Source organism: Panthera leo, chromosome F2, assembly GCF_018350215.1.
Source record: "Panthera leo isolate Ple1 chromosome F2, P.leo_Ple1_pat1.1, whole genome shotgun sequence".
Lineage (NCBI taxonomy): Eukaryota > Metazoa > Chordata > Mammalia > Carnivora > Felidae > Panthera > Panthera leo.
In genome coordinates, this window is record NC_056695.1 from 14,177,799 (window position 1) to 14,201,454 (window position 23,656).

At 39.3% G+C, this 23,656-nt stretch overlaps 2 protein-coding genes across 3 annotated transcripts in view; both read right to left on the reverse strand.

Annotated features, from left to right (window-relative positions):
• Window positions 1-913: 913 nt before the first annotated feature.
• TTPA (alpha tocopherol transfer protein) lies at window positions 914-18,984 on the reverse strand. The gene is made up of 5 exons (XM_042923495.1): window positions 18,780-18,984; window positions 11,859-12,012; window positions 6,473-6,666; window positions 4,862-4,972; window positions 914-2,491 (listed from the first exon to the last, which is right to left on the reverse strand). The coding sequence occupies exons 1-5, from the start codon at window positions 18,981-18,983 to the stop codon at window positions 2,318-2,320; spliced, it is 837 nt and encodes a 278-aa protein (XP_042779429.1). The 5' UTR covers window position 18,984; the 3' UTR covers window positions 914-2,317.
• A 601-nt stretch (window positions 18,985-19,585) lies between these two features.
• LOC122210686 overlaps window positions 19,586-23,656 on the reverse strand; it is a 40,350-nt gene continuing 36,279 nt past the window's right edge. Inside the window, exons 2-3 of one of the 2 annotated variants that reach the window (XM_042923497.1) lie at window positions 21,029-21,171; window positions 19,586-19,725 (exon numbers count right to left, since the gene is read on the reverse strand). In XM_042923497.1, the coding sequence (XP_042779431.1) occupies window positions 19,615-19,725; window positions 21,029-21,171 (254 nt within the window). In that variant the 3' untranslated portion in view covers window positions 19,586-19,614. Of the gene's footprint in view, window positions 19,726-20,763; window positions 21,172-23,656 lie in introns of those variants that run through there. The other variant, XM_042923496.1, reaches the window with a different exon arrangement.

The following is a 23,656-nucleotide window of genomic DNA, read 5'->3' on the forward strand; positions in this document are numbered from 1 at the left end:
AGATTCGGTTTCAAAATTAAATTATCTGATTAAGTAGCACACTCTTTTTTCACTTAGAAGTTTTAACATCTTTAAGTCTGCATGGCTTAGTTTCATGAAATTGGCTTGCGGTCCCTTTAAGCACAGCCAAAGGCATTAGAGAAAGATGATGCTGAGCTAAGCAGCCGGGAAAACCAGCCTGCAATGAAAACTTACAAAGGAAAACTAGCCTTTGGGTACTGGACAACCAGATTTGGTAAGTTTTTCCTAAGCTTACCTGTAAGGAAAAGTAATTTTTGAAAATGAATGCCTAATATTTATATTTAAAAATGAGAAAGAAACAGCGATAGCTTATGTAAAAGATCTTTATTATTTTTGAACAATATTAACACAAATTATTGTGCAGCTCAGTAACATAATGAGCAGTTAGAGTTAACCTTGTAAAAGGCACTTCTGGTGCAATTACAGTAAAGTAATATACAGTAACTTAGTAATATAGACAATTTGATATTTATCCTGCCACCTTATAAAATTGCCTGCTCATTTCGCCTTGTTCTTTTCATGTTCTTCAGTGAATTGCTGCATTTAAAAAAATATGTCACCGTACCATCATGAAATGCACTTCTACTGACTATTTTAATTCTATTTACTGTTAATAACATCACCAGTGAATCACATTTAAACAACATTTTTAAATACTATCCTTTATTCACGTGCTAAAGTAATCATTCCTTCACAGAGTCATGAGTAAGTGTTTTAAGTATCCAAATGTAAATGAAGTGGAACTCGGATATAAACCTCCTTTACAGAAAAATAAAAGTTGGGTAAACCAGAGCTTTTTGTCGTTGTTATTGTTCATTGTTTTTCAATGATTTTATTCTCCTGTTATTTTTAATCATACAATTTTGTGAATTATATAATTTTGTAAGGAAGTCTTTATGATTTTTTTTAGAAAACAGGCACAATCTAATTTTTTAATAAAAATTATAATGTAAAGTTAGCTTCCCAATGCTAAATCAAAATTTGTTCTCTAATGAACATTCACAGTTGCTCTCAATTTTTTCATAGACATATGTACAGAGAATTAAAATTATCAGCTCACCTGATTAGAATAATTTTCTTATAAAGAAATATACCCTTCATATATCCTTTCACAAAGATACTATTGCATGATTAAAGTTGAACAAATGTGTAACAAATTTGCACTGTGTTTTTTTTCTTTTCAAACTTAAAACAAAATTTAAAAATTATGAAACACTGTGTCATAAATTGAAAGCTATATTGACATTGTATCTTTCTTAATAAATGAAATATTCTATGACATAAGCTATAATATAAACAGCATATTTTAACTACTGATTTTTTAAAGTAAATATGAATTATAGAATTTGTCTAGAATATTCTGATATATATTAAAAGTTAAATTATTTCATACATAATCTGAAAAGTTCCAGGTGTAACTGACAGTGATTTTTAAAATGTAAACATTTCCTTTCCTTTGTGTAGTTGTGTTATTGTTCAATTAAAAATAGAGTCCATGTATGACGACTAAGTATTATTCCATTTTTAAGTCTCTGTGTATTCTTGATAAGATAACTAAAAACAGAAGTCAAAATTACGTTCTTGATTTGTTTGAAAATGCAGAAATAGTATTAAGAAGCCATCAGCTATACCTAAAATATTTCCTAAATTATTTTTGATTATCAATTTTGTCAACATGAGTAATTTCAGAGACCTCTAGATGTTACATACAATAGTTTATGGTATCTAGACTCTTCAATCAAAATTTTCTATTGTGCAAATTATGCTGAAATAGAACCTCCCTGAGATAAACTGTCTTGCTGGCCCATAGAAATAACTCTGTAAAACTGTATTCAGATTTTAATCTGAATTATAATCTAATCTGACACCCACCCATGATGGATGTTGATAGATTTTTATCATCAGATGATTTGTACTAATACTTCTTTTTCATGGACTATTTGTAGTACACTTATTCCTAAACCAATGTAGTCAAATAACTTGGTTAAAAGGAAACTTTTCAGAAATATACAAAGGTGAACATGAATAGCTACTTTAAGAGATAACTTCAAGTACAAAAACCAGGAATCTCTTCTATGCTTTCAAGAAGTACTAACATTTAACTACCTGAAAGATAAAATGCATTTAAAAAGCAGTTTTCCAAATCCCCATGTTGCTTATGTCAGAAGAGTTTTACATTTTAGAAGATCAATCAGACAAGCATTAACTAGTTTAAAAAGATTATTTTTCTTTCATTCATGTAACCAGGTAGGATCTCACTCATGTATATTTAATATTCACATTAAATAACTTCTTCTCATTGATTGATCTGTGAAATGCTGCTGAGATAATTTTCAGACTTCATTATAAAATTTGTCCACTCCTGACAAATGTCCTCCATGGAGAATTCTGTACCACCATATTCCAGAGGAAGAATGTCTGGGAAATGCTGAAGTAAGCTTTGTTTGTAATTGTTCCCATGCATATGAATCTGAAATAGCCAAAATGTTTGAGAAGATATGCCCCAGCCTCTCAGTTTACCAGATGCATTTCTAACGTAAAATCAATACCATAAAATAAGGCACTCTAATGACTTTCAAGATAGGAGAGCATGAATAGACACTATGCCCTTTATTTCTCTTCTTATGTAAGAATTTTACTTAAGTTTGTATTGTGTTGCTTAGGAGTCTAATCATCTTACTGTTTTTTATACATGTTTGTATTCTGATAACTATGTAAGATTTATAAAAAGATCTATCCTCTTTCAAAAATAGATTTTTAGGGGCACCTGGGTGGCTCAGTCGGTTAAGCATGTGACTCTTGATTTCGGCCCAGGTCATGATCTCACCATTCGTGAAATCCATGCTGTCAACAGAGAGCCTGCTTGGGATTCTCTCTCTTCCTCTCTCTTTGCCCCTCCATCCCCCACCCCTTGAGTAAATAAACTTTAAAAAATAGATTTTTTTTAAACTCTAAATAAAATTATTTTATACATTCTGTTCCCTAATGTACATGTGATTCAAAAACATCTAACATCCTGAGACTCTTCTATAGATGATAAAAAAATGTGCTACTTGGTATTGGTTCATATGAAATAAAAGCATATATCTGCACACACAGCTATGTATGTGGGGAGTAATTTATGTGGTACAATTAATGGCTATTAAATTGGCTATTAAAGAATTAAGAGACAATTATGGTGGAGAACCTTAAATTTTCAAATACTTTACACTATAAAAATTGATCATATAATGCCATGAAGTTAAAATAAAGACTTGGAACCTTTAGCACATGTTGCTAGAAACAAATAAGTACCCTTTTTCCATCTGCTAGGGTAAAATGTTCATCTTTGCATTAGAAGAATAAAACAAGTTCCTCAGGAACCTCAGAGCCCCAATTCTTGGCTTCTTCTGAAATGTTTAAAATATCATCAGCTCATTGAAAAGAAAATCTCCTATCTCCTCAGGAAGGGCCAAATAAGAACATTCATAGGGTATTGGCAAAAGGTTGAATGGGAGGAGAAGGGCTGGACTGGGTCCCCACTTCTCTAATTGTGGCAAGTCCATTTCATGTCAATTAACTTTCACCGAAATGCTTCACCTCCTTCTCAATTTTTTATTTTTCTTTCTTTTTTGCTCATATTCTCCTATTTGTTAGGTTGAGTGTATTGTTATTTTTGCTTTTATTTGTCCAGAATATACCCCAAAATAGAAATACTTATTTTTAGACATTTTAGAGTTAAACAGAAGGTGGTCAGCCATTATGAAGCTACGCTGAAGAGAGACAATAATCAACACCCCAAAACTGACTTTTCTAAAAATACTAGAATGAAAAGTGGCCATCTTCATAGGTGTGGTTCTTCTTGAAGACAGATAGAAATTCCTACTGAATAACCTCTACAAATTATCCTTTACAGATTAATGTAGAAGAGTGGTTGCCATTCTTGGGAACTCAGATTTTATTTTTGATACTTGAAAAACTCCTAAAAGACATTAGATAGTCACCTCAGATAAGCCTCCACAGGATAGGTCAAAAAAGAAGACAAAAACAAGAACAATCAAATCGTTTTGCTTTAACTAACATGACATTAAGTCACATACCTTGGGTACTGTGATTTTCAGTCATGCATGTCTAATTTAAATACATTTATTTTTTATTTGCACAGATAACACATTCATATGGCTAGAAATCAAAACAAGATCAAAGATACACAGTGAGATGCCCTGGTCCCTACTCACACCTCATCCGCCTCTGCTACCATTTAGGTAACCATTTAGGTTGCTTTCTTGTATATCCTTTTAATGCAGCTGTAACCAGAGATTCTGATTTCTCCCCTTTTTATACAGAAGGTAGCATACTATAAAAGCTATCCTTCGTTTGCTTATTTCACTTTACAATACATCCTGCAAATTATATCATATTCTATTGAGTTGATGTGTCTGTTTATATAACCAGTTCCCCGATGATGAACATTTGGTGGTTTCCAATCTTTTGTTGCAGTGAATCCTCTCGTACGTGTAATTTTGTTAATGTGTTGGTATATCTGTGGGACAAAATCCCAGAAGTGCAAGGACTGTGATTTTGGTAACTATGACCACACTGCCCTCTAGAGGGAATATGCCGTTTTGCACCGCCACTGGCAACGAACGAGAGGCCCAACTTCTCCAATCTCACTAACTTGGTTTTTCAAAATTAAAAAGGAATTTTAATTTATAAAAGCAGTTGGTTTGTTAGACAAATACTTACAACACTGGGTTAATTGTGAGGAGGGGAGGGGAGCTAATAATGCAATCCTTAAATAAAAAAAGGATTGGAATGTCTGCTACAGAAGAATAGTGACTTGAATATGTCTTTTACTCACCCGTTCCTTAATTTTTTCAGTCAGGAATGGTTTAATCATGGAAAAGACAGCATGAAAAATTATTGGCTCATTTATCAAATGGATACCGCGAACTTTTAATGGAAAGGAATCCTTTTGAAAATAAAAAAATGTTAATAACAAAGCGTAAATTAACATATATTCCTATCGAGCAGTCCATTCTCTGAACACTTGCTATACCTAGTGCATGCAGGACCTAAAGTGGGATTTTATTTTCAGAATTATGTATTGTATCAATACAATAGCCTCCTTTCCAGTTCACAGTCGCTAGAGTAAGGAAAAGATTTCACCTTACAGCTTAGACAAAGTATGTTAAGACCCATCTACATCTTTTGTAAGTAAGACACAGAAAATATCTTCCCTAATCACGTATACATGTTCTTTCAAGGAACCAATCATTCATTTGGATATTTATAGTTAACCATCTTCTCGTAATTTTTATTTTGAGAAAATAATTAAAACTTCATAGAAGTTGAAAGGATAAACACACACTTTTAAACCTTTAACCCAGGTTAAGTCTTTCACATCAAAGTAACATAGGTTTATTTGGAAAGTTAAGGATAAATAAAAAACACTTCATCAATAGTTTTCCTACCCAAAATGTGTTGTTAATGTACTGATTTGTCTCCCCAAGTTTCTGTCATAAAAAAAAATTTTTTTCCTATGCATAGCTTTTAGAGATGTGTTATCAATTTGGAGCTTTTCCTTCCAGATTCTTCCTGTGAATAATTTTATTTTAAACATAATTGCCAATATGGTCTCTAAATAATTTGCACCCTGTTTTTATTGGCACAATACGATTTTTTTTTACACATCATGAGTTTTAATATCATTGCAATAATCTATTAAATGGATGTACCATAATTTAAGTAACCATTTTCCTGTTACTGCACTAATAAGCTGTTTCTAATTTTCATCTATAAAAATTGATGCCAAAGCAACTGTCTTCATTTACATAAGGCAATAAGCACAACTCTTACATTCAGATGACCTGACCTGGAATTCTTGCTTCTCTACTGACAAAATGTGTGTCCTTGGGCATTGTGACCTCTCCGATACAGTTAATTAATCTGCAAAATGGGAAAATAATAGCCATAGGCTCGTTTGGCCATTAAATGGTAATGCACTTGAGACACTTAACAAAGTACCTGGCACATAGTATATACAAAGTCTTTACCGTATTTAAGATTATTCCTTGGCTAGGTCCCCGAAAGTAGTATTAGATGATGGCCATCTTAAAAATCTTTTAATTTCTGAAAGAACTGCATCAATTTATACCTTCTAAGAATGTTACATCCCATTGTACCATTGTTATAAATATTGTTTTGAGTCAATCTTTTAATTTAGGAAGAAAAATTTAATAACAAAAAGAGAAAATTACCACATTGTTGTTTAAATGTATAAATTCTGTGGTTACTAATTTTGAACGTATTTTTGGTTTCTTGCAACGTTCTTTGTTTCATGAATTAATCACCCTTTCCTTCCTCTTAGCGTCATTGAATTATGTGTATCATTTAAAAATTTTTATCTAATTTTCTGATAAATGCACCATCCCTTACAAATTTATCCCAAAGAGTTAAAATATACACTTACTGTAAGAACAGCAGCAATCTTCTTGGCTACCGATGGGGTAATTTGAAAAGCGTGAGAAAACTGCCAGCCTTCTAGATCAAAGACAGCTTTGATACCATTCCGTTGGGTTTCTACCTCCTCTACAATAAGCTCGGATGTGATTAGACTTACACGGAAAACATCATAAGCTGTGAAAACTTTTGGGTCCCAATGTGCTAAAAAAGAAAATTTTTAAATAGTATATCTCAGCATAGTGTAAAAACTCAGGAAGATTTACAAAGGGAAACCAATTCTTTCAAGACTTAAAAGATCAGTAGAACTAAAAACATGTACAATGATCATGGATTGAATAATAGATCAAATAGATCTAAAAACATGTTCGTGCTTCTCCCTCCACCCTCAGATCCCTAGCAAAGAACAGATTTTAAAAGCATGGGGGAAAAGAGAATGCATGCAGGCTAGATTTGACTGCCAGATGAAACTACGCCCACCACATGCAGGAGACGGCTGTGGCTGAAGATGAGAATGCCCCCAGGTATGCTCCAAGCTCAGAGGTATTGGAAATGAGAAAAGCTTTAGGGTGATAAAGCCTTATAAGGAGTAACTAGGGCCCTGTAGTAACCAAAGAGGTTGCTAAGGGAAATGTGTGAACAGCAGATTGGCAGGCTGATGTCTCAGACACTCTTCAGTAGCAACAGCACATAGCCGTCACATCTGAACAGGCCAGAACAGTAAGTGTGGGCTTTGGAAAAGAGACAGGGAAGCACTCCAGTAGCTGCCCACACCCCGGGGAAACAACTAGAAGACTAACTGACATTCTAGTCTTCTCCCCTCCCCTACCATCCCTGGGCAGGCCAGGGCAAGGAGAAATGGCAGTAACAGACAGGTAAACAGGTGATCTTAAAAGAAGATACGCAGTCATTCAGTATTATAAGAATTTTTAAAAATTGGGGCGCCTGGGTGGCTCAGTTAAGCGGCTAACTTCGGCTCAGGTCATGATCTCACGGTCCATGGGTTCGAGCCCCACGTCGGGCTCTGTGCTGACAGCTCAGAGCCTGGAGCCTGTTTCAGATTCTGTGTCTCCCTCTCTCTGACCCTCCCCCGTTCAGGCTCTGTCTCTCTCTGTCTCAAAAATAAATAAATGTTAAAAAAAAAAATTAAAAAAAATATACACATTCAAGGAAGAAGGAAGTTACACTCAATAAATAAAGGCACTAAAACGCAAGAAAACAGTTAATAAAGCAAGAGACATTAAAAAGAAGCAAAATAGTTTGTGAGGGGAAAAAAAGAATAATGCAGGCTATTATAAGAACATGTTGTTACTTAAGTTTATTTATTTATTTTGAGAGAGAGAGAGAGCACAAGCAAGGAAGATGCAGAGAGAGAAGGAGAGAGAGAGAATCCCAAGCAGGCTCTGCACTGTCAGTGCAGAGCCAGATGTGTGGCTCAAACCCAGAAACTGTGAGGTTGTGACCTGAGCCAACACCAAGAGTCAGATGCTTAACCGATTGGGCCACCCAGGCGCCCCAGGACAGAATATTATCTGAAAGAATCAGCTGAGATCTTGGAAATAAAAAGATGGCAATTCAAGCAAATCTCAGCTGAAGGGACAAATGGCAGAAAAGACAAAGCCAACGAGTGGATAATGGTTTGGAATACCAAGCTGAGGAATTCTCTGAAAAGAGCCAAGAATTGATATGTATGTATCAAAAGACTCATGCAGCTGGCAACAGGCAGCTAGCAGAAGTTTCAACATCCAACTAATTAGAGTTCTGGAAGGTAATAATGCAGAGAATGGGGAATAGAGGAAAGGGGAGTAACAGTAGAGAAAAATGTTCCAACGCTGAAAAAAATGCAAGTCTTCATATTGAAGGTTCCATGGAGTGTCTAACAAAACAAATTAAAAAGAGGGGGGAAGATTCATGAGTAAGTAATGGCAAAGTTTCAAAGCACCAGTTTCTGGCTTGGACAGCTGGGTAGAATGGTGGTACCATTTACTGAGATAGAAAACAGTGGAAGAGAAATGTTTGGGGAGGAAAAGATCATACGTACTTTTGGACATGTAAAAATGGTGACTGAGAGACATCTAATTGCATACAGATGGAACAAGGAGCTGGTTGTATGGGTCCCTGGGGACAGGAGATATGGGGGTGAGACAGCACAATAGGGATTGTCTTAGGTCTATGCAGAAAGTAGCATCAGAACACGAGGTTGAGGCCAATACCCTAAGGAATTTCAGAATTTAAAGGGTCTTTTGTATGGCTGACCCTTAACAGATTTAAATATTGATGGGGAGTGTCTACTAGCAAAGAAAAATTCAAAGATATATGGAGAAGAGACCATCAGAAGTATTTCCAGGTAGGCACAATAGGATTGCCCCTTGCCTTTTTAGAGCCTCAGCTGCCTGGTAAGAATTTGAATAATCAATTCATGGATAACCCAGCTCAAATATAATATACTACTTCAGACATTGGCAGAAAGCTACCATGGTGAAAACTAGGAGCAGAATGATTGAAAGTCTGCAGTTAAGAAAATAGTAGCTGACCTAAATTTCTGACCTCACCAACATAGTTGTCTAGACCTGTGCTGTCCAATATGGTAGCCATTTAAACCTAAATTAATTACAATTGGGTAAAATTAAAAACTCAGTTTCTTAGTTGCAAAAGCCACATTCAAGTGCTCAATAGTCACATGTGGCTAGTGGCTATTGCAGAACAATTTCATCATTATAGAAAATTCCACTGGATAGCACTGGTCTAGGCTCGAAGCTTCTTTGAGGCAAAAGACAAACATGCCTTAGATTTCTAATTCCTTTTTCAGCCTCTATCTAACATTTATCGAGTGCTTCTTATATGTCAGGTAACGTTCTAATTATATTTCGTATATATTATGAGATTTAACCCTCACAGCAACCCTGTGAGATGGGTTTTTACTATGCCCGTTTGACAGATGAGAAAATGGGATTACAGGTACGACTTCCCATGTAGCTAGAAAGTAGCAGAGCTGGAGTTCCAACCTGGTCAATGTGCTGTAGAACTTGTATTCCTAAGAACTACGCCACAGTCAAAGTTAATGGTCACTGCTAATTGTATTTTTGCTGCTGCGGTATAGTAGTGGGTCCCAAAAGCATAACATGATATGCTCTGGCTTGTGGGCTAATAATGGCAAAAACTGAGTTTCACCTTGTATTGCCCTGACAGGATGGCGAAAATGCTCTGTACATTTTGTCACTGCGTTTACTGCAGACATGATACCTAGGCAAAGGGGGTGATGCTAACGTCCCAAACCCTCTACCACAGATTTCCTTTAGTTCCTCCCATTAATTCAGTTAAGTTGAGGAAATTCATAAATCTTTATTCTGTCCTTTCATTTTACTCCTAAACTTCTCCTGATTCTCCTTTTCACCCTAGAATAACGTCTTATTCTATATAACACACAGGAAATTTGCTACATGCCTTGCTTCCCTGACCATCACTGACCTACATGTTTTCTTGACTTTAAAATCTCTTTTAGTTAAACAGTATACTTAACTATTAATGTACTACAAGAAACCTCCCTAAGCAATAGAAGACTATTGATTCACTGTTAAGGTATATATGTATGTATGTATTTATAAAGGCTTTATTTTTAATTTTTTTAAGTTTATTTATTTTGAGAGCAAGAGAAAGAGAGGGTGTGTGTGTTTGAGCAGGGGAGGGGCAGAGAGAGAGAGAGAGAGAGAAAGAATCCCAAGCAGGTTCTAAGCCGTCAGTGCAAAATCAGGACTCAACTAACTGAGCCACCCAGGCGCCCCTAAAGATTTTATTTTTAAGTAATCTCTGCACCCAGTGTGGGGCTCAAACTTACAACCCCGAGACCAAGAGTCACTGGCTCCACTGACTGAGCCAGCCGGGTGCCCCCAGTGTTAAGGTACTTATGATCAAAGTAGTACATTTGCTTTTTACTTTCAAGGTGTCATTTGTACTTCTTAACTTGCCCCCAGGTACTTTATGAACAAACCCAAAAAACAAAAAAAATACAAAAACCAAAAACCAAAAACCAAAAACCAAACTCCAGCCAGGCAGTACAGTCAGGACACTTGCAGAAAGAATCCCCTGCAGGTTTCAGTTTTATATTCCTGGGACCTCCAACTAGCATTGCAGATAAATTATAAGACTCCCTGTTAAAACTGGAATTCAGATGATCAGGATGTAATTTTTAACGTAAGTGTGCCCCATGCATACTAAAAACTTATCTGTTGTGTTTATCTGAAATTCAAATGCGAACTGGACACACCATATTTTCATAAAATGTATGTTTACTTGCTATACAAAACAAGGATACTATCTTAACTCTGGCAACGCTACCCCTAAATAACTTGGGGAACTTCCTTCATCTTCCTAGAACACTGGCGGGGCAACAAGAAGACAGGACAGACATTGTGATGTCTGCTTTATAGATAACAGCTTCACGATTGACCCAGGTGTACTCAATACGTAAGCTGGAGCGAAAACCGGAATCCTTCTACCCCATCTTCTGATACCCTAAAGAATTGAGTGCAGTGTCTTCTTGCAAGATCATAAACAGTTGAGTTACAGGTAACAGTTGAGTTACCCATAATCAGGCAGAAAAAGCAAATCTGTAGATATTTTAAAGTTCCCTAGAATATTTTCAGATGCAAAAGTTTTTGTAAGATTATAATTAATGAGATCCTCCTCATGAAATATTCGTTATCTTTGTCCTTCCCACTGGGCCAAGGGAGGATGCCGGGGGCCATGTGAGTCCTCTGTTACGCACCATTTTTAGCCACACAAAGGTCAAAGGAAGGGGCAGTCACCAACCTACAGAAATTACCAGGAAGGCCTGATGTGAAAAGGGGGAAGATGTGACAAGAGGGCCATGTGGAAGACACTGTCTTCCCACTACCCGGGAATGCTCCTTTCTCATCCCAGAGAGTGGGCCCCTGCCTCCTCAGCCCTGGGGGTTAACCCACTAGCCATTCGCTCACTCCAGAAGTATTTAAGTATTAGGCCCTGGTTTCAGTGTTTGGGACGCACTGAACAGACAAAACCCATACTCTCATGTGGCATTATGACAGTTCAGAATTCTTATTTGGATTTCCTACCGAGTACTTTTTAAAGCCTTTACCCTGATGTTTTCACCTTTTTTCCTTATTTCTCTACTCCGTTTTCTCTCTCTCGTATTTTATACCGTTGACTGTGTGGAAGAATGGAAGTAAGATTTTCATGGGTTTTTAATTTTCTCACAATTGCCAGTTTTATTATATTTGAGGGACATTAAAATCTTCATTAAACCTAAGTGAAAACCTAAAAAGCTGAATTCTTAAATATGGACTCATTAAAGCTTTCAATAGGGCAGTCAAGAAAAAAAAAAAAGAAAAAGAAAAAAAGTACTACGTGTGACTTACCGATTCTGTAAATAAGAACTTTGCTGCCAGTGGGATCTCTGGCTCTCAGAACTCCAAGGTAACCGGCCTTCAGAAGGCCAAGGATACTTCTAGGGCGTAGATCGGCACTTATTTCTGGACATTCTGCCCTCCACTTATAATAGTTTTTCAGTAACTGAAAGATAAAATAAAAATTGTCTACAGATAACATACCTGGTAAGCACTTCGTAAAAATGGTAGCAAAGCCTTGGCATTATGTGTGGCCCCTTCCATCCATTATGTCAGGATTGTAATCTGGCATATTTTTTTTTTTTTTAGCTGTAAAAATTAAACTTCTCTTCATCAAGGATCTCAGGTGATAAGACTTCACCACAAATTCAGAGTTGAGTAATTGTCATTTGTCTCCTATGGCCGGTAGTCTCCAAAACCAGCTGCAAATACCCACCCCTCCTGGTACACAGGCGCCATTCATCCCATCAAAGGTGGGATCCATTTGATTCCTCCTCCTCCTCCTCCCTGAATCTGGGCTGGTCTTACATCTTGCTTTGGCAGAAGTGACACTGTGCTCGTTTAGGAAGTCTGGGACTTTCTGTGTTTGCTTTTTGGGATCAAGATATCACATAAGAATAAGATCACTAAGGGGAGCCTGGGTGGCTCAGTCCATTAAAGATCTGACTTCAGCTCAGGTCACAATCTCACGGCTTGGCTAATGAGTTTGAGCCTTGAGTTGGGCTCTGTGCTGACGGCTCAGAGCCTGGAGCCTGCTTCGGATTCTATGTCTCCCTCTCTCTCTGCCCCTCCCATGCTCATACTCTGTCTCTGTCCCTCTCAAAAATAAATAAACATTAAAAATTAAAAAAAAACAAGACTAAGATTGCCAAATGGTAAGTCTAGGTGGAGAGAGACACTGGACAACCAGAGCCATTCTCAGTCTGATCTCAGCCAAGTTCCCATCTGACGCAATGTGGAGCGGAGATGAGCCCCATGCAGCCCTGCCAAATTAGAGAATCACAGACAAATAAATAGCTGTGGTTTGAGCCACTAAATTTGGGGGTGATTTGTTACTCAGCGATAGATAGCTGAAACATCCACGTTTAGTCCTTTCTGAAACAAGGAAGAAGAGAAACCAAACAAATTTGCTCCACAAATATTTTGGGAGCATCTACAATGTTCCACACACTGTGTAGGGGCTTGAGTTACAACAATGAACAGAGTAAAATGCTTGCATTCCCTGGAGCTGACCTGTCAGTAACCGCTGCATCATACAAGCCATGTTTTGTAGTGAAAAGTTAAATTCCCAGGCTGCTGCTTCAGAAAAATCCTAACTCTACCATTCGTTATCTGTGTGATCTTGGGTAAATATTTAACTCCTTTGAGTCTTGTTTTGTCTATATCTGCCCGGTAGGGTTAAATCATACACGGGCATAATGAGTGGTAGTTACCACTGCTGTTGTGATAATTGGGAGTTATTTGGATTTATATTGCTCATCCAAGTATCTTAGTGCAGGTTTATATTAAAGGTAACTAGGATTTTTTGGTTTCATTTTCTTTTCCTTCAAAAACAAGGGCTAAATCAAAGATACAAAGGAACATCTCTATACCACTACTATTCTTTCTACGAATAGAAAAACAACAAAAATCAATGTTTAAAATTTTTTTAATGTTTATTTATTTTTGAGAGAGAGACCCAGCACGAGCAGGGAAGGGGCAGACAGAGAGGGAGACCCAGAATCCAAAACAGGCTCCAGGCTCTGAGCTGTCAGCAAAGTCAGACGCAGGGCTCGAACTCACAAGCCGAGCCGTGAGATTATGACCTGAGCCAAAGTCGGATCTTTAATGGACTGAGCTGCCCAGGTGCCCCCAAAATCAACGTTTTAATTGAGATTTGCGTTCAGGGTGGAACAGTATGCCTGGATGGCCCGTCGTGGCAAAGTGTGAAGGAATCCTGTTTTAAAAGAACCATCAGTAATGGTTACTCTGCAGTGACAAGTAAAACAGATATTGCCAGTGTCTTGTGGAGAATCCTAAAATTAAATTAGGCATGTAAAATTTGTGGTTTTAAAATTTTCCTCTTCACGATTTTCCGTGTCCTCAATTTTTGTAAAATGCCAGCATGTTTGTTTTGAGTTTGAAGAGGTCTGCTAGCAACGGGGAACTGAGGTTCAGATGAAAGGAAGGGACGGATCCCATTGTCCTTGGAATAAACATGACAGGTGTGATCACAAAGTCGTTATGCTCTGGATGAGAAACTACAAATACAAATACAAAAACCAAGCAGAAGGGGGAATTCCAACCCTTGGGCAATGTAAGTGACTGGAAAAGGCTGAAGAACGAGAAAAGCTGGTTGGACTGTATACAGGAGAAGCGACACCTACACCGTGATGCACAGAAGGGAGGGAGAAGTTATGTGTGCCAGCTGCCCCTCTCTCCTTTCTCTCTCGCACGGATATCGTCTTTCCAACTTTCTCTATTTCTGTTTTTCTCCCTCTCATTTCTTCATTTGATAAACTTTTCCGAATTGTTTTAAAAAAAGAGAGTTGCTACAAGTTAAATGAAACTGAGAGGTAAGAACGAAAAAAAGTCCATAAATCTGCCAACAACGAAATAATTGGTGACCTAAATAGCAACTACCAAAAGCAGAAAGAACAAAAGGTACATTGTAGATTCTGATATATTCATTCTACTCTATGAGTTTCTCTTCCTCCTCCTGTCTGAGAGGGCATCAGAACAAAGGTTTTAAGCATGTTGCAATGCTCATTACTTCGATGGTCCCTCAGATATACAAATAGTCCTTTTAATACTGATTCAAGGAAAACGCTAGACACAGCATATCAGCACCTATATAAAAAGAATGATCTGAATTTACCATGGAGCCATAGAAGTTGTAGGCTCATTAAAAGGGATCTGTTAGGTAATGGAGGCAGGGTCTTCGGCTGATTGATCTCTGCAGAGTGGTGGGCACCAGGGAGTTAGGTACATGTGTTGAATGAAAGAATAAATGAATGCATGGGTAAGCCAGCTGAATTCACAAACCTGAGAAACTGGCTTTTGTAAAGATGTGCAAATCACTCTTATGCTTGGACATTTAGCTTTTGCAAATTGAAATATCTAAACTCGGATCTTTGATGATTACTTTTCCATTGATAAATCAATTCAAAACCCCGGCTGACATATAAATAAGTTATATAAATGACGTAAACTGCTACTGAGCAATTCTCAAACAAATCATCAAAAGTCCACAACAACAGAAAACTGGAAGCAGGTCGATATTCATTATTGGAAGGCAACTCTTTTGTACCACAATTAGGAATAATTAAATAAATAAAAGCTATGGTTTATTTTAACTATGCGTTGTAATCGAGTATGTTTCTTCTTACATTTTTCACGTACTTTCAAACAAAATAAGGACTATGTTTGTGCAGCTTTTATAGGGTTCAATGGCATCATTTCAATTCCTTCTCACAACCATCCTGAGAGGTAACTACTGTTACCCAATTTTTTGGAGAAGAAAACACCAAAGAAGCTACATTTACAAAAGAAGCTACATTGAAAGGGAAATTAGCAGGGAGAGTCAATGGATTTTGAAAGCTGCAAAGACTTTGGGAAAACCATAAAAATATTTAAAAGATAAAAAAAAACTTGCCACACGGAGCAAAAATATAAGGAACTGAACTAGTCACTTGTAAAAGACAGGAATTCACAAGAATATGTGGGACAGGCAAAGGTTAACAGTTGGCTGTTTTAAGTTCATTGTTTTAAACAGAAGGGTCAAGTGTAGTGTGCTTGAGAGCATAGGCTCTGCAAACATCAAGCCAAGTTCAGATCCCTGCTCTACCACTTAATAAATGACTTCGGACTAGTTACTCTCTGCATCTCAGTTTCTTCCAAAATAAGTGAATAATGACATAATCCACACAAACACTATTTACCAAAATACCTGGTACTCCATAAGCTATTAGAATCATAAAAACCTCATTAATTCATTATAACTTGAAACATAAAAACTAGAATAATGAGAAGTTTCAATGTAACTGAGGGGCTTATCAAGCTTTCTTCATATGCTAAAACTTTGGGGTTTTTATATTATAAATAAGGGACTTTGAGTTGAATTAGCTGCTTTTATGGTGGAAAATGAAAAAAAAAATAGTTTCACACTCTAAGCCTTTCCCTTTCCTTTCCAGTTGGCAGAAAAGTGAGGCAAAATGTTCACAGACACTTGATCCCTATCCAATGGATTTAGACAGTCTTGCTGGCCAATTCCTCAAGGATATGGTGCAATGAAAACAATTCAGGAAAATAAAGAATACAGGAAATAATATATATAGCAGAGGCTGGGGGTAAATTTTATTTCTTCTTTTGTTTAGACATTACTTTTATTTATTTATTTATTATTTTTTAAGGTTTATTCATTTTTTGAGAGACAGAGACTGAGCGTGAGCGGGGGAGGGGCAGAGAAAGAGGGAGACACAGAATCCAAAGCAGGCTCCAGGCTCTGAGCTGTCAGCACACAGCCCGACGCGGGGCTCGAACTCACAAACTGTGAGATCATGACCTGAGCCAAAGTCAGACGCTTAACGGACTGAGCCACCCAGGCGCCCCTAGACATTACTTTTAAAAAGCAGCTAAAATGAAATCGGTAAATCATTCACTTTTTTATTATTAGTTACCTCTACACATTTATATGTTTAATGCCTCATTTGAACTGTACTCTTCATAGGACCTAAGGTTGTGTTTGTATTTAGTAGTTGCTGAATTTAGTTTATTGCTCATGATGTTGGAATACCTGGGTAGACATCTGACAAAACAAAATTAAAGTCAGGTTCTTATTTCATTCCTAACATCAAAATAAATCTCAGTAGATTAGCAACTCCAACATTAAAAAGAGAAGTCATAAATTACTATAGAAAATTTTGGAGAGGAGAAGAGCCTATAAGACCCAGAATCAATCAAAGAACAATCTAACTGATATATTTGATTACATAGAAATGTTTAAACTCTGCCGAGAAAAAAAAAAATAGTACAAGCTATGTCAAAAGACAACAAACTAGGAGAAAGGCTTATTTTCTTTAAACATAAAGATATTTTATGAGTAAAAAATTATATGTATATTTTATGTGAACAAAATGGAAGAGAATTAACAAATGGTAAAAACAGGCAGTTAACTGGAAAATAATTTAAAAATTTTAAGTATACGAAACATGATTAACCTCACTTATAACTTTAAAAATGTATATTACAATGAGAACCAATTTTTCACCAAGCAGGTTGACACAGATCATAATGTTTGATAGTACAGGGTGGGTGATAATAAGAAGAAAAAGTCACCATTCTGTAGCATAAAAGTGATAAAGTTAGTGCAAACACTTTGAAGGACAGTTGTTGCATTTATCAACATTGAAAATGCACCTCTTCAGCAACTGTACGGGCTGAACTTACCTTATAAGGATATATTCCTGTTTTTGCACAAAGACAAATGTATAAAGACATACTACAAAATCCACTTGGTGATGGAAGAAACCCCGTTTCTCTTATTTACTGCATTTTGTACACTGCCAGGCTAATTGCAGTTCAAAAAATAATCGTTGAAGGAATGAACAGCATGCATGATGGCATTGCTGCTGGCTGATGACAACTCCTATGTCCAGTAACAGGGGACTGTTAATAAATGTTAATATAATTAATTCATACAATGGGATTGCACACAGCTCCCCAAAAGAATACAATGTATGCACACATGCTGAAATAGGCTGATCTCTATGAGAAATTATATAAACAAATAAAATAAAATAAAGACCAAACGTAAACCACATACCTATGCCGCGTGAGCTCAGACTATACCCAGAAAGAGAAACATGTTAACAGTAACTGCTTCTGGGTAACCAACCAACGAAATGAAGGTTTTGGATGGGGAAGTTTTTTTCCTTTACAAAGTTACTTTTAGAAACTTACTTTGCACTCCTTGCTACTTACGGATTTTTTAAATCCCCCATGCTCTTTACTTTTTCGGTTAAAAATTAGTTAACAACAACAACAAAAAACTCATACCGAGACATGTTTACGATTCTGTACTATACTACGTCCCCTGCGGCCCACCTCGCAACACGACATTGAGCAAGCCAGTTGGCAAAAGGGCGAGATCAGGTTCAATTGCTGGGTGCTTACTCTTAGGTCAGGCTCTGTGCCAGACCCGCGTTGTTCTGTTAAATTGGCTAACGTTCAATTCTCGAAATCAGTCAGTGGGCTAGGCTTTCTCACCATTATTTAACAGAAAAGGATGCTGAGCCCAAAGTGACAGAACTCAAGGTTACATCTCTCTTTTCGATTCCTGTCTTCGCACCACCCCTTCTCTCAACCATCTGTAGCAAACCTGGAAACACAGAAGAGCCAGCTGGTCCCATACCTTTCCACTCAAAATATACCGGACTGCTTTACCGTCCTGACAAAGTATTATCAGGAATGGCACTCTTTCGCTAGAATTTGGCCTCAGACCTTCAGTTTTACTGGCAACTCCATACTCCCGGCCACACGTGCAGTGATCTGCTAAGATGTGATAAATCCAGGCTTCCTCCTTCTCAGCTGTTACTTTGGTTTCTATCACCGGCTTCGCGCCAGGGAGAGGAAAGGCATTCGCCCCGAACTTCATGGGTTCGGGAGACTCGTGTAGAGCAGAGCTCCAGTGGTTGGAGGTCAAACGGGCCATCACCCCGGAGCGCTCCAGCTTTTTCTAGGTTTTCCGTTTCCAAGACCCTGAGAAACTGGCAGGACCCGCGCGGGATTTCTCAGAGCACCTGCAGCCACCGCGCCCGCCGCCCGGTGCGCGTCAGGGGCGCCTTCCCGCCACGGTTCTGCCGGCGACTCGAGCTTTCGCGGGGGTCTGGGCCGAGCCGCGGCGGGCCCCCAGCCCTGCCCGCGGAGGGGAACGCAGCCGGGAGGCACGCTTACCCGCCAGGCCAGGTCGAGGTCGAAGTCCCGGGCGCGCAGGAACCGCAGCAGGAAGGAATCGGTGAGGGGCAGCGGCGTCGGCGGAGCGCCGGCCGCCCGGGCCTGGCGCCGCAGCTCGGCCAGGGCGGGTTGCAACAGCGGGGACTGGTCCGGCAGCGCGCTGAGCTGCAGCCCCCGCTCCGGCCCCGGCCGCGTCTCTGCCATGCCCGCCCCGCCGTTTCGGCCGCCCGGGGCCGGGTGGCCGGGAAAAGCGCGGGCGCCGCGCCACCCTCCGGCCCCTCCCCCGGTGGCGGCGGGCCGCGCACAGCCACCCGCCCGCCCCGCGGGGCCGCGACCGGCCTCGCGCGGCCGCGAGGGTGTGCGCCAGCTCCCGGAGCCGCGTGGTGTCCCCCACGGTGCTGCTCCTTCTGGAAACCCGAGCCGTTCTTTCTCCAGTGAGGGAAGGCGTGGTGTCCACCGCCAAAGGGAGGATGTCAGAAAGTTTGCTCGCCTACGCTGATTGCCATGAGTTTGGATGTTTTTCCAAAAAAACAAAAACAAAAACAAAAACAAAAACAAAAAACTATCTACCTACTAGAGGAAACTTTTCCGTCTTTTTCTCCCTCCCTCCCTGCCTCCCTTTCCTCTTTTCCTGCCTTCCTCCCTCCTTCTTTCCTTGCCTTTGCTTCCTTCCCACCTCTCTTTCTCTCCCTCCCTTTGCTCTTTCTCTCATAATCACTTTCTCATCTTGGAGCTGGAAGGACAGCCATTTGGTGGCACTGCGGCCGAAGTACTACTGAGCGCCCCTCCTTACGCCCATTAAAGCTCCACGCAGACTTCCCGTCTCAAAAACGTTTTATTGCCACAGTGGTTTCCAAAAAACACTCCATAATGCCGCCTTAACAGACTCCCTACTTGGCCACTTCCTCCAAATCCAGGCAGTCTTCTCCGTTCTTGAGACTTCATCCTGTTAGTGATAAACACGGATGACTAGCAAGTGCCAAAAAAAAAAGAAAAAAGTCTTAAACACCGTGTACTTCTTCCCTTCCCGTGCCCCACCGTGTCTAGTCTTTCAGTGGCCTGGCCAAAGGTGTATGACCTCATCCAAGTGAGCCCAGGTAATGAAGATGAATCAGGGAGTCGATGTGGGAACCAGAAAGGTCATCACATTGGCGTTTTCTTGATCTCTACCCGCGGCAGCTGTCCTAGAATTGACCTGCCTCCCGCAGGGAAATCCATGAGACTAATTCTTACTGAATCTACGCCATGTGCCAGGTAGATGCTAGAATTGTACAAACACACAAAGCCAAATCTTTGTCTTAAGAGACAGTGGTGAGAGGCCCTGCCATTTCATTCATTACAAGAACAGTTACTAAGTTGCTGGCGTTTCCAGACTTTGTTCAAGGTGCAGAGTATACACCTGTGAGTGAAACAGACAGAAACCCTTGTCTTCCGGGACTTTTCACTCTTGTGGATGGGGACAGGCAATAAACAAGACAAATAAATGACATTGTGGTATGAGAGATGGGGATCCGTGCTATGGGGAAACAAAGCAATGAAGGGTGATAGCACCTGTAGTGATGCTCGGATGAACCCCTGGAAGAGGTGAGGAAGCTGGCCCAGGGATATCTGGGATCGCAGGGCTACGGGCTGTGACTTCCAGTCTGATGGAGCTGGGAAGCCAGTACAGTAAATCATCAGAATCCAATGAAAAAACAATGTAAATGACAGAGATTCCAAGCTTTGATTTTTACTTGGGAGTGAGATGGAAAGCTATTGGTCTCAAGGTTTTACAATTCAGTGTGAAACTGATATGAAAGAAGTACTGGGAATGTGCCGTGAACACACAGAGCAAGGCTACTGGTCTCTTCTCAGAGATCTGGGTACACTACAAGGGGGACGTTTGCTTGGCTTTAGTGGTGCATTGGCAGTTTGCCAGGTAAAGGAGAAAGTGGGCGGTCGGGAAGAAGGTATTGCGACGCAATAAAAGAAATACAGGGGAAGCCAGATTTCTCTAATAGTTTAATGTGTTTAAAAGTGAATTAAGAGTGTATGTACAGCATGTTTTCCTTTTGAAAATTTTTCAACACATTCTTCTACTTGTTCTTAGAAATTAGCATCTGCTTTTTTGAAAGTGGGCAGAAACTTCAGTGAGACTCATGGACACAGCTGTGGTATTCTTTTTTGGAAGTATGCCATGTATGGGTTTGATGTCCTGTTATTTCTGGATCTGTGAGACTCTTATAAGAGAAATGCAAAAGAATACTGACCAATGGATTGGTTGCCATTAAACTTGGCGAAAACGGAACCAACACGGAGCCCAGATGACCAGGAGAAATGGCAGTGGTAGCAGTGGATACCGGTAACAAAGCATGAAGAAATTCCGGTGTCTGCAGTTCCATTAAAGAAAAGACTGCAATGTCAACGGAAAGAGAAAGAAAAGAAATTGGAGAAGAGGTGTACACATATAAGGCGAGACTCCTACCCTAAAACTTGACTACTTGTTAAATAATGCAGACCACGTGGGGCGCCAGGGTGGCTCAGTCTGTTAAGCGTCTGACTTTGGCTCAGGTCATGATCTCGAGGTTCATGGGTTCCAGCCCCATGTTGGGCTCTGTGCTGACAGCTCAGAGTCTGGAGCCTGCTTTGGATCCTGTGTCTCCCTCTCTCTCTGCTCCTCCCTTGCTCTCTCTGTCTCTCTCTCACTCAAAAATAAATAAACATTAAAAAAAATAATAACGCAGACCATGCTTGTGTCTTTCAACAATGTATCTTGTATCTATATAAAAACTTTAGAATTCTTAACACAGATTTTCAGATGTTACTCAATGTTTGTTTTGAAGCGTTTTCGAATTTGCTATGTGCATATTTCACTTCAGTGAGCTGTCATGTTTACTGAAAATCCATCTAGTTCTCTGGTACAAAGATTCCAAAGGGGTTTTTGGAACTAATGGTATGAGGAACAAATAGAGGAAAAGTTAGTTACTATTTGTACAAGTAGCTTACTATTTACTCTGAAATTATTTAGCAATTAATTATTCATTAACACATAATCGTTCATAAGTATATGCATTCATTTATTTGACTTTCAGCTTCACAAAAAAGACGTAAATACTATCTATCACTGCTAAGAGATAACTTTCAAAAAGAGGTACAATCATTACTCCAGCAGACATAAAAGTGAGCATGTGTTAAAACTTCTGTTTTAACTTGCACGTAGAGAACCGGGGAGATGTTATAACAGGTTCAAAGGAGATTTCAAAACAGCATACTTTTATACGAAATGAAAGATGAATATGCAAATAGAGGCAAGACTAACTTCTTCCACAGTGATGAGGGAGGCCAAGTGAAACTCTACCAGAGAGGACAGAATTCACATTTTCTGAGATAAGAGTTAAGTGCCATTGCTATCAGTTACCTGCAATTTATAAAGTTGTGAGACAGTGTAGATGAAATCAGAATCCGATAATCCAGAGGGTGTCATTTAGAGTCTATACAGAGCCTAGGTTTCTACCGAAGCACAGAGTTTATCCTACATCACTTGGGAAACCTCACTTAAAACTTTTCAGTGTAGTATTTACCATGGAAACTTTCGAACACATGTCAAGACAATAGTAGTACATTGCCTCAACAATCAGTGCTGTTTTGCCAATCTTGTTTTGTCTGCCTCTCCCACTTTTTTAAAAAGCCGAAATATTGTAAAGGATCCTTACCTATCATATTTTATTGGTAAATAATGTGCATTTTTTCTTTTTTTATATTACTAAATACCATTTTCACACCAAAAAAAAAAAAAAAAATTAGCAACAGTTCCACAGTGTCATCTAATATCCAGTGCTGAGTATTTTCCATTTTCACCTCCGATGTACAGCCTCCATTCTCCTCTCCCATTTGTGTGCCGTGAGGCTGACTGATTGATTTCCCCAGGGTGCTCCTTGCCCTCTGGCTCCCAGTTCTGCTTAGCTGGCGGAGGCAACGGGGAAGAGTTTGAGGTCAGGATCTTATTCCCCCAGCTCCCTCCCCATGGGGTTGCCCCATATCGACTGTATCCCTTTATCAAAGCCCACCATGCCTTTTAGGCAGCCCTTTCTTACAGCTACAGCTACTTTCTCTGAGTTTCCATAACTACCCACCCCTCGTCCGCTCAGGTCTATATTAGTCTGGTAGGGCTGCTGTAACCAAGTGCTGTAAGAAAGATGAAATAATAAAAATTTCTTCTCAGGGCACCTGGGTGGCTCAGTCAGCTACGTGTCCTACTTTGGCCGACATCTCACAGTTCATGGGTTCGAGCCCCACATCAGAGTCTGTGCTGACAGCTCAGAGCCTGGAGCCTGCTTCGGATTCTGTGACTCCCTCTCGCTCTCTGTCCCTTCCCCACTCATATTCCGTCTCTCTCTGTCTCTCAAAAATAAATGAAATGTTAAAAAAAATAAAATTATTCTCACGATACTGGAGGTAGAAGTGCCAAATCAAAGTGTGGGCAGGATTGCTTGCTTTTTTGGAGACTGTGAGGGAGAATTTGTTCTGCGCCTCTTTCTAACTTCAGGTCCCTGTGGTAGTGCTTGGCACCCCTGGGTTTGTAGCTACGTCACTCTGGTCTCTACCTCCATAGCTGCATGGCCATCTCCCTGACCTGTGTTTGCATGGCTACATTTTCTTCTTATAAGGACACCAGTCTTATTCGGTTAGATTCTACCCTAATCAAGTACGACCTCATGTTAACTTGATTACATCTACAAAGAACCTATTTCCAACTTAGGTCACATTCTGAGGTTCTGGGAAGGGAATGAATTTTGGGCAGACATCATTCAACCCAGTAGAATATCTAAGGGTGGTGGTGACTTTGTGTTGCCCATGCCCTCACTATTGTAAATAGTCCCTTTATGAAACTATCCTAA

What these genes read in the sequence shown, in the direction of transcription:
- TTPA (XM_042923495.1), bottom strand. Translation starts at nt 18,983, where the DNA reads ATGGCAGAGACGCGGCCGGGGCCGGAGCGGGGGCTGCAGCTCAGCGCG. An exon ending in AGATTGCTGCTGTTCTTACA is followed by an intron (nt 4,973 to 6,472) that starts GTAAGTGTATAT and finishes TATTTTCAAAAG; the next exon opens with GATTCCTTTCCATTAAAAGT. An exon ending in CTGAAAAAATTAAGGAACGG is followed by an intron (nt 2,492 to 4,861) that starts GTGAGTAAAAGA and finishes TGGCTATTTCAG; the next exon opens with ATTCATATGCATGGGAACAA.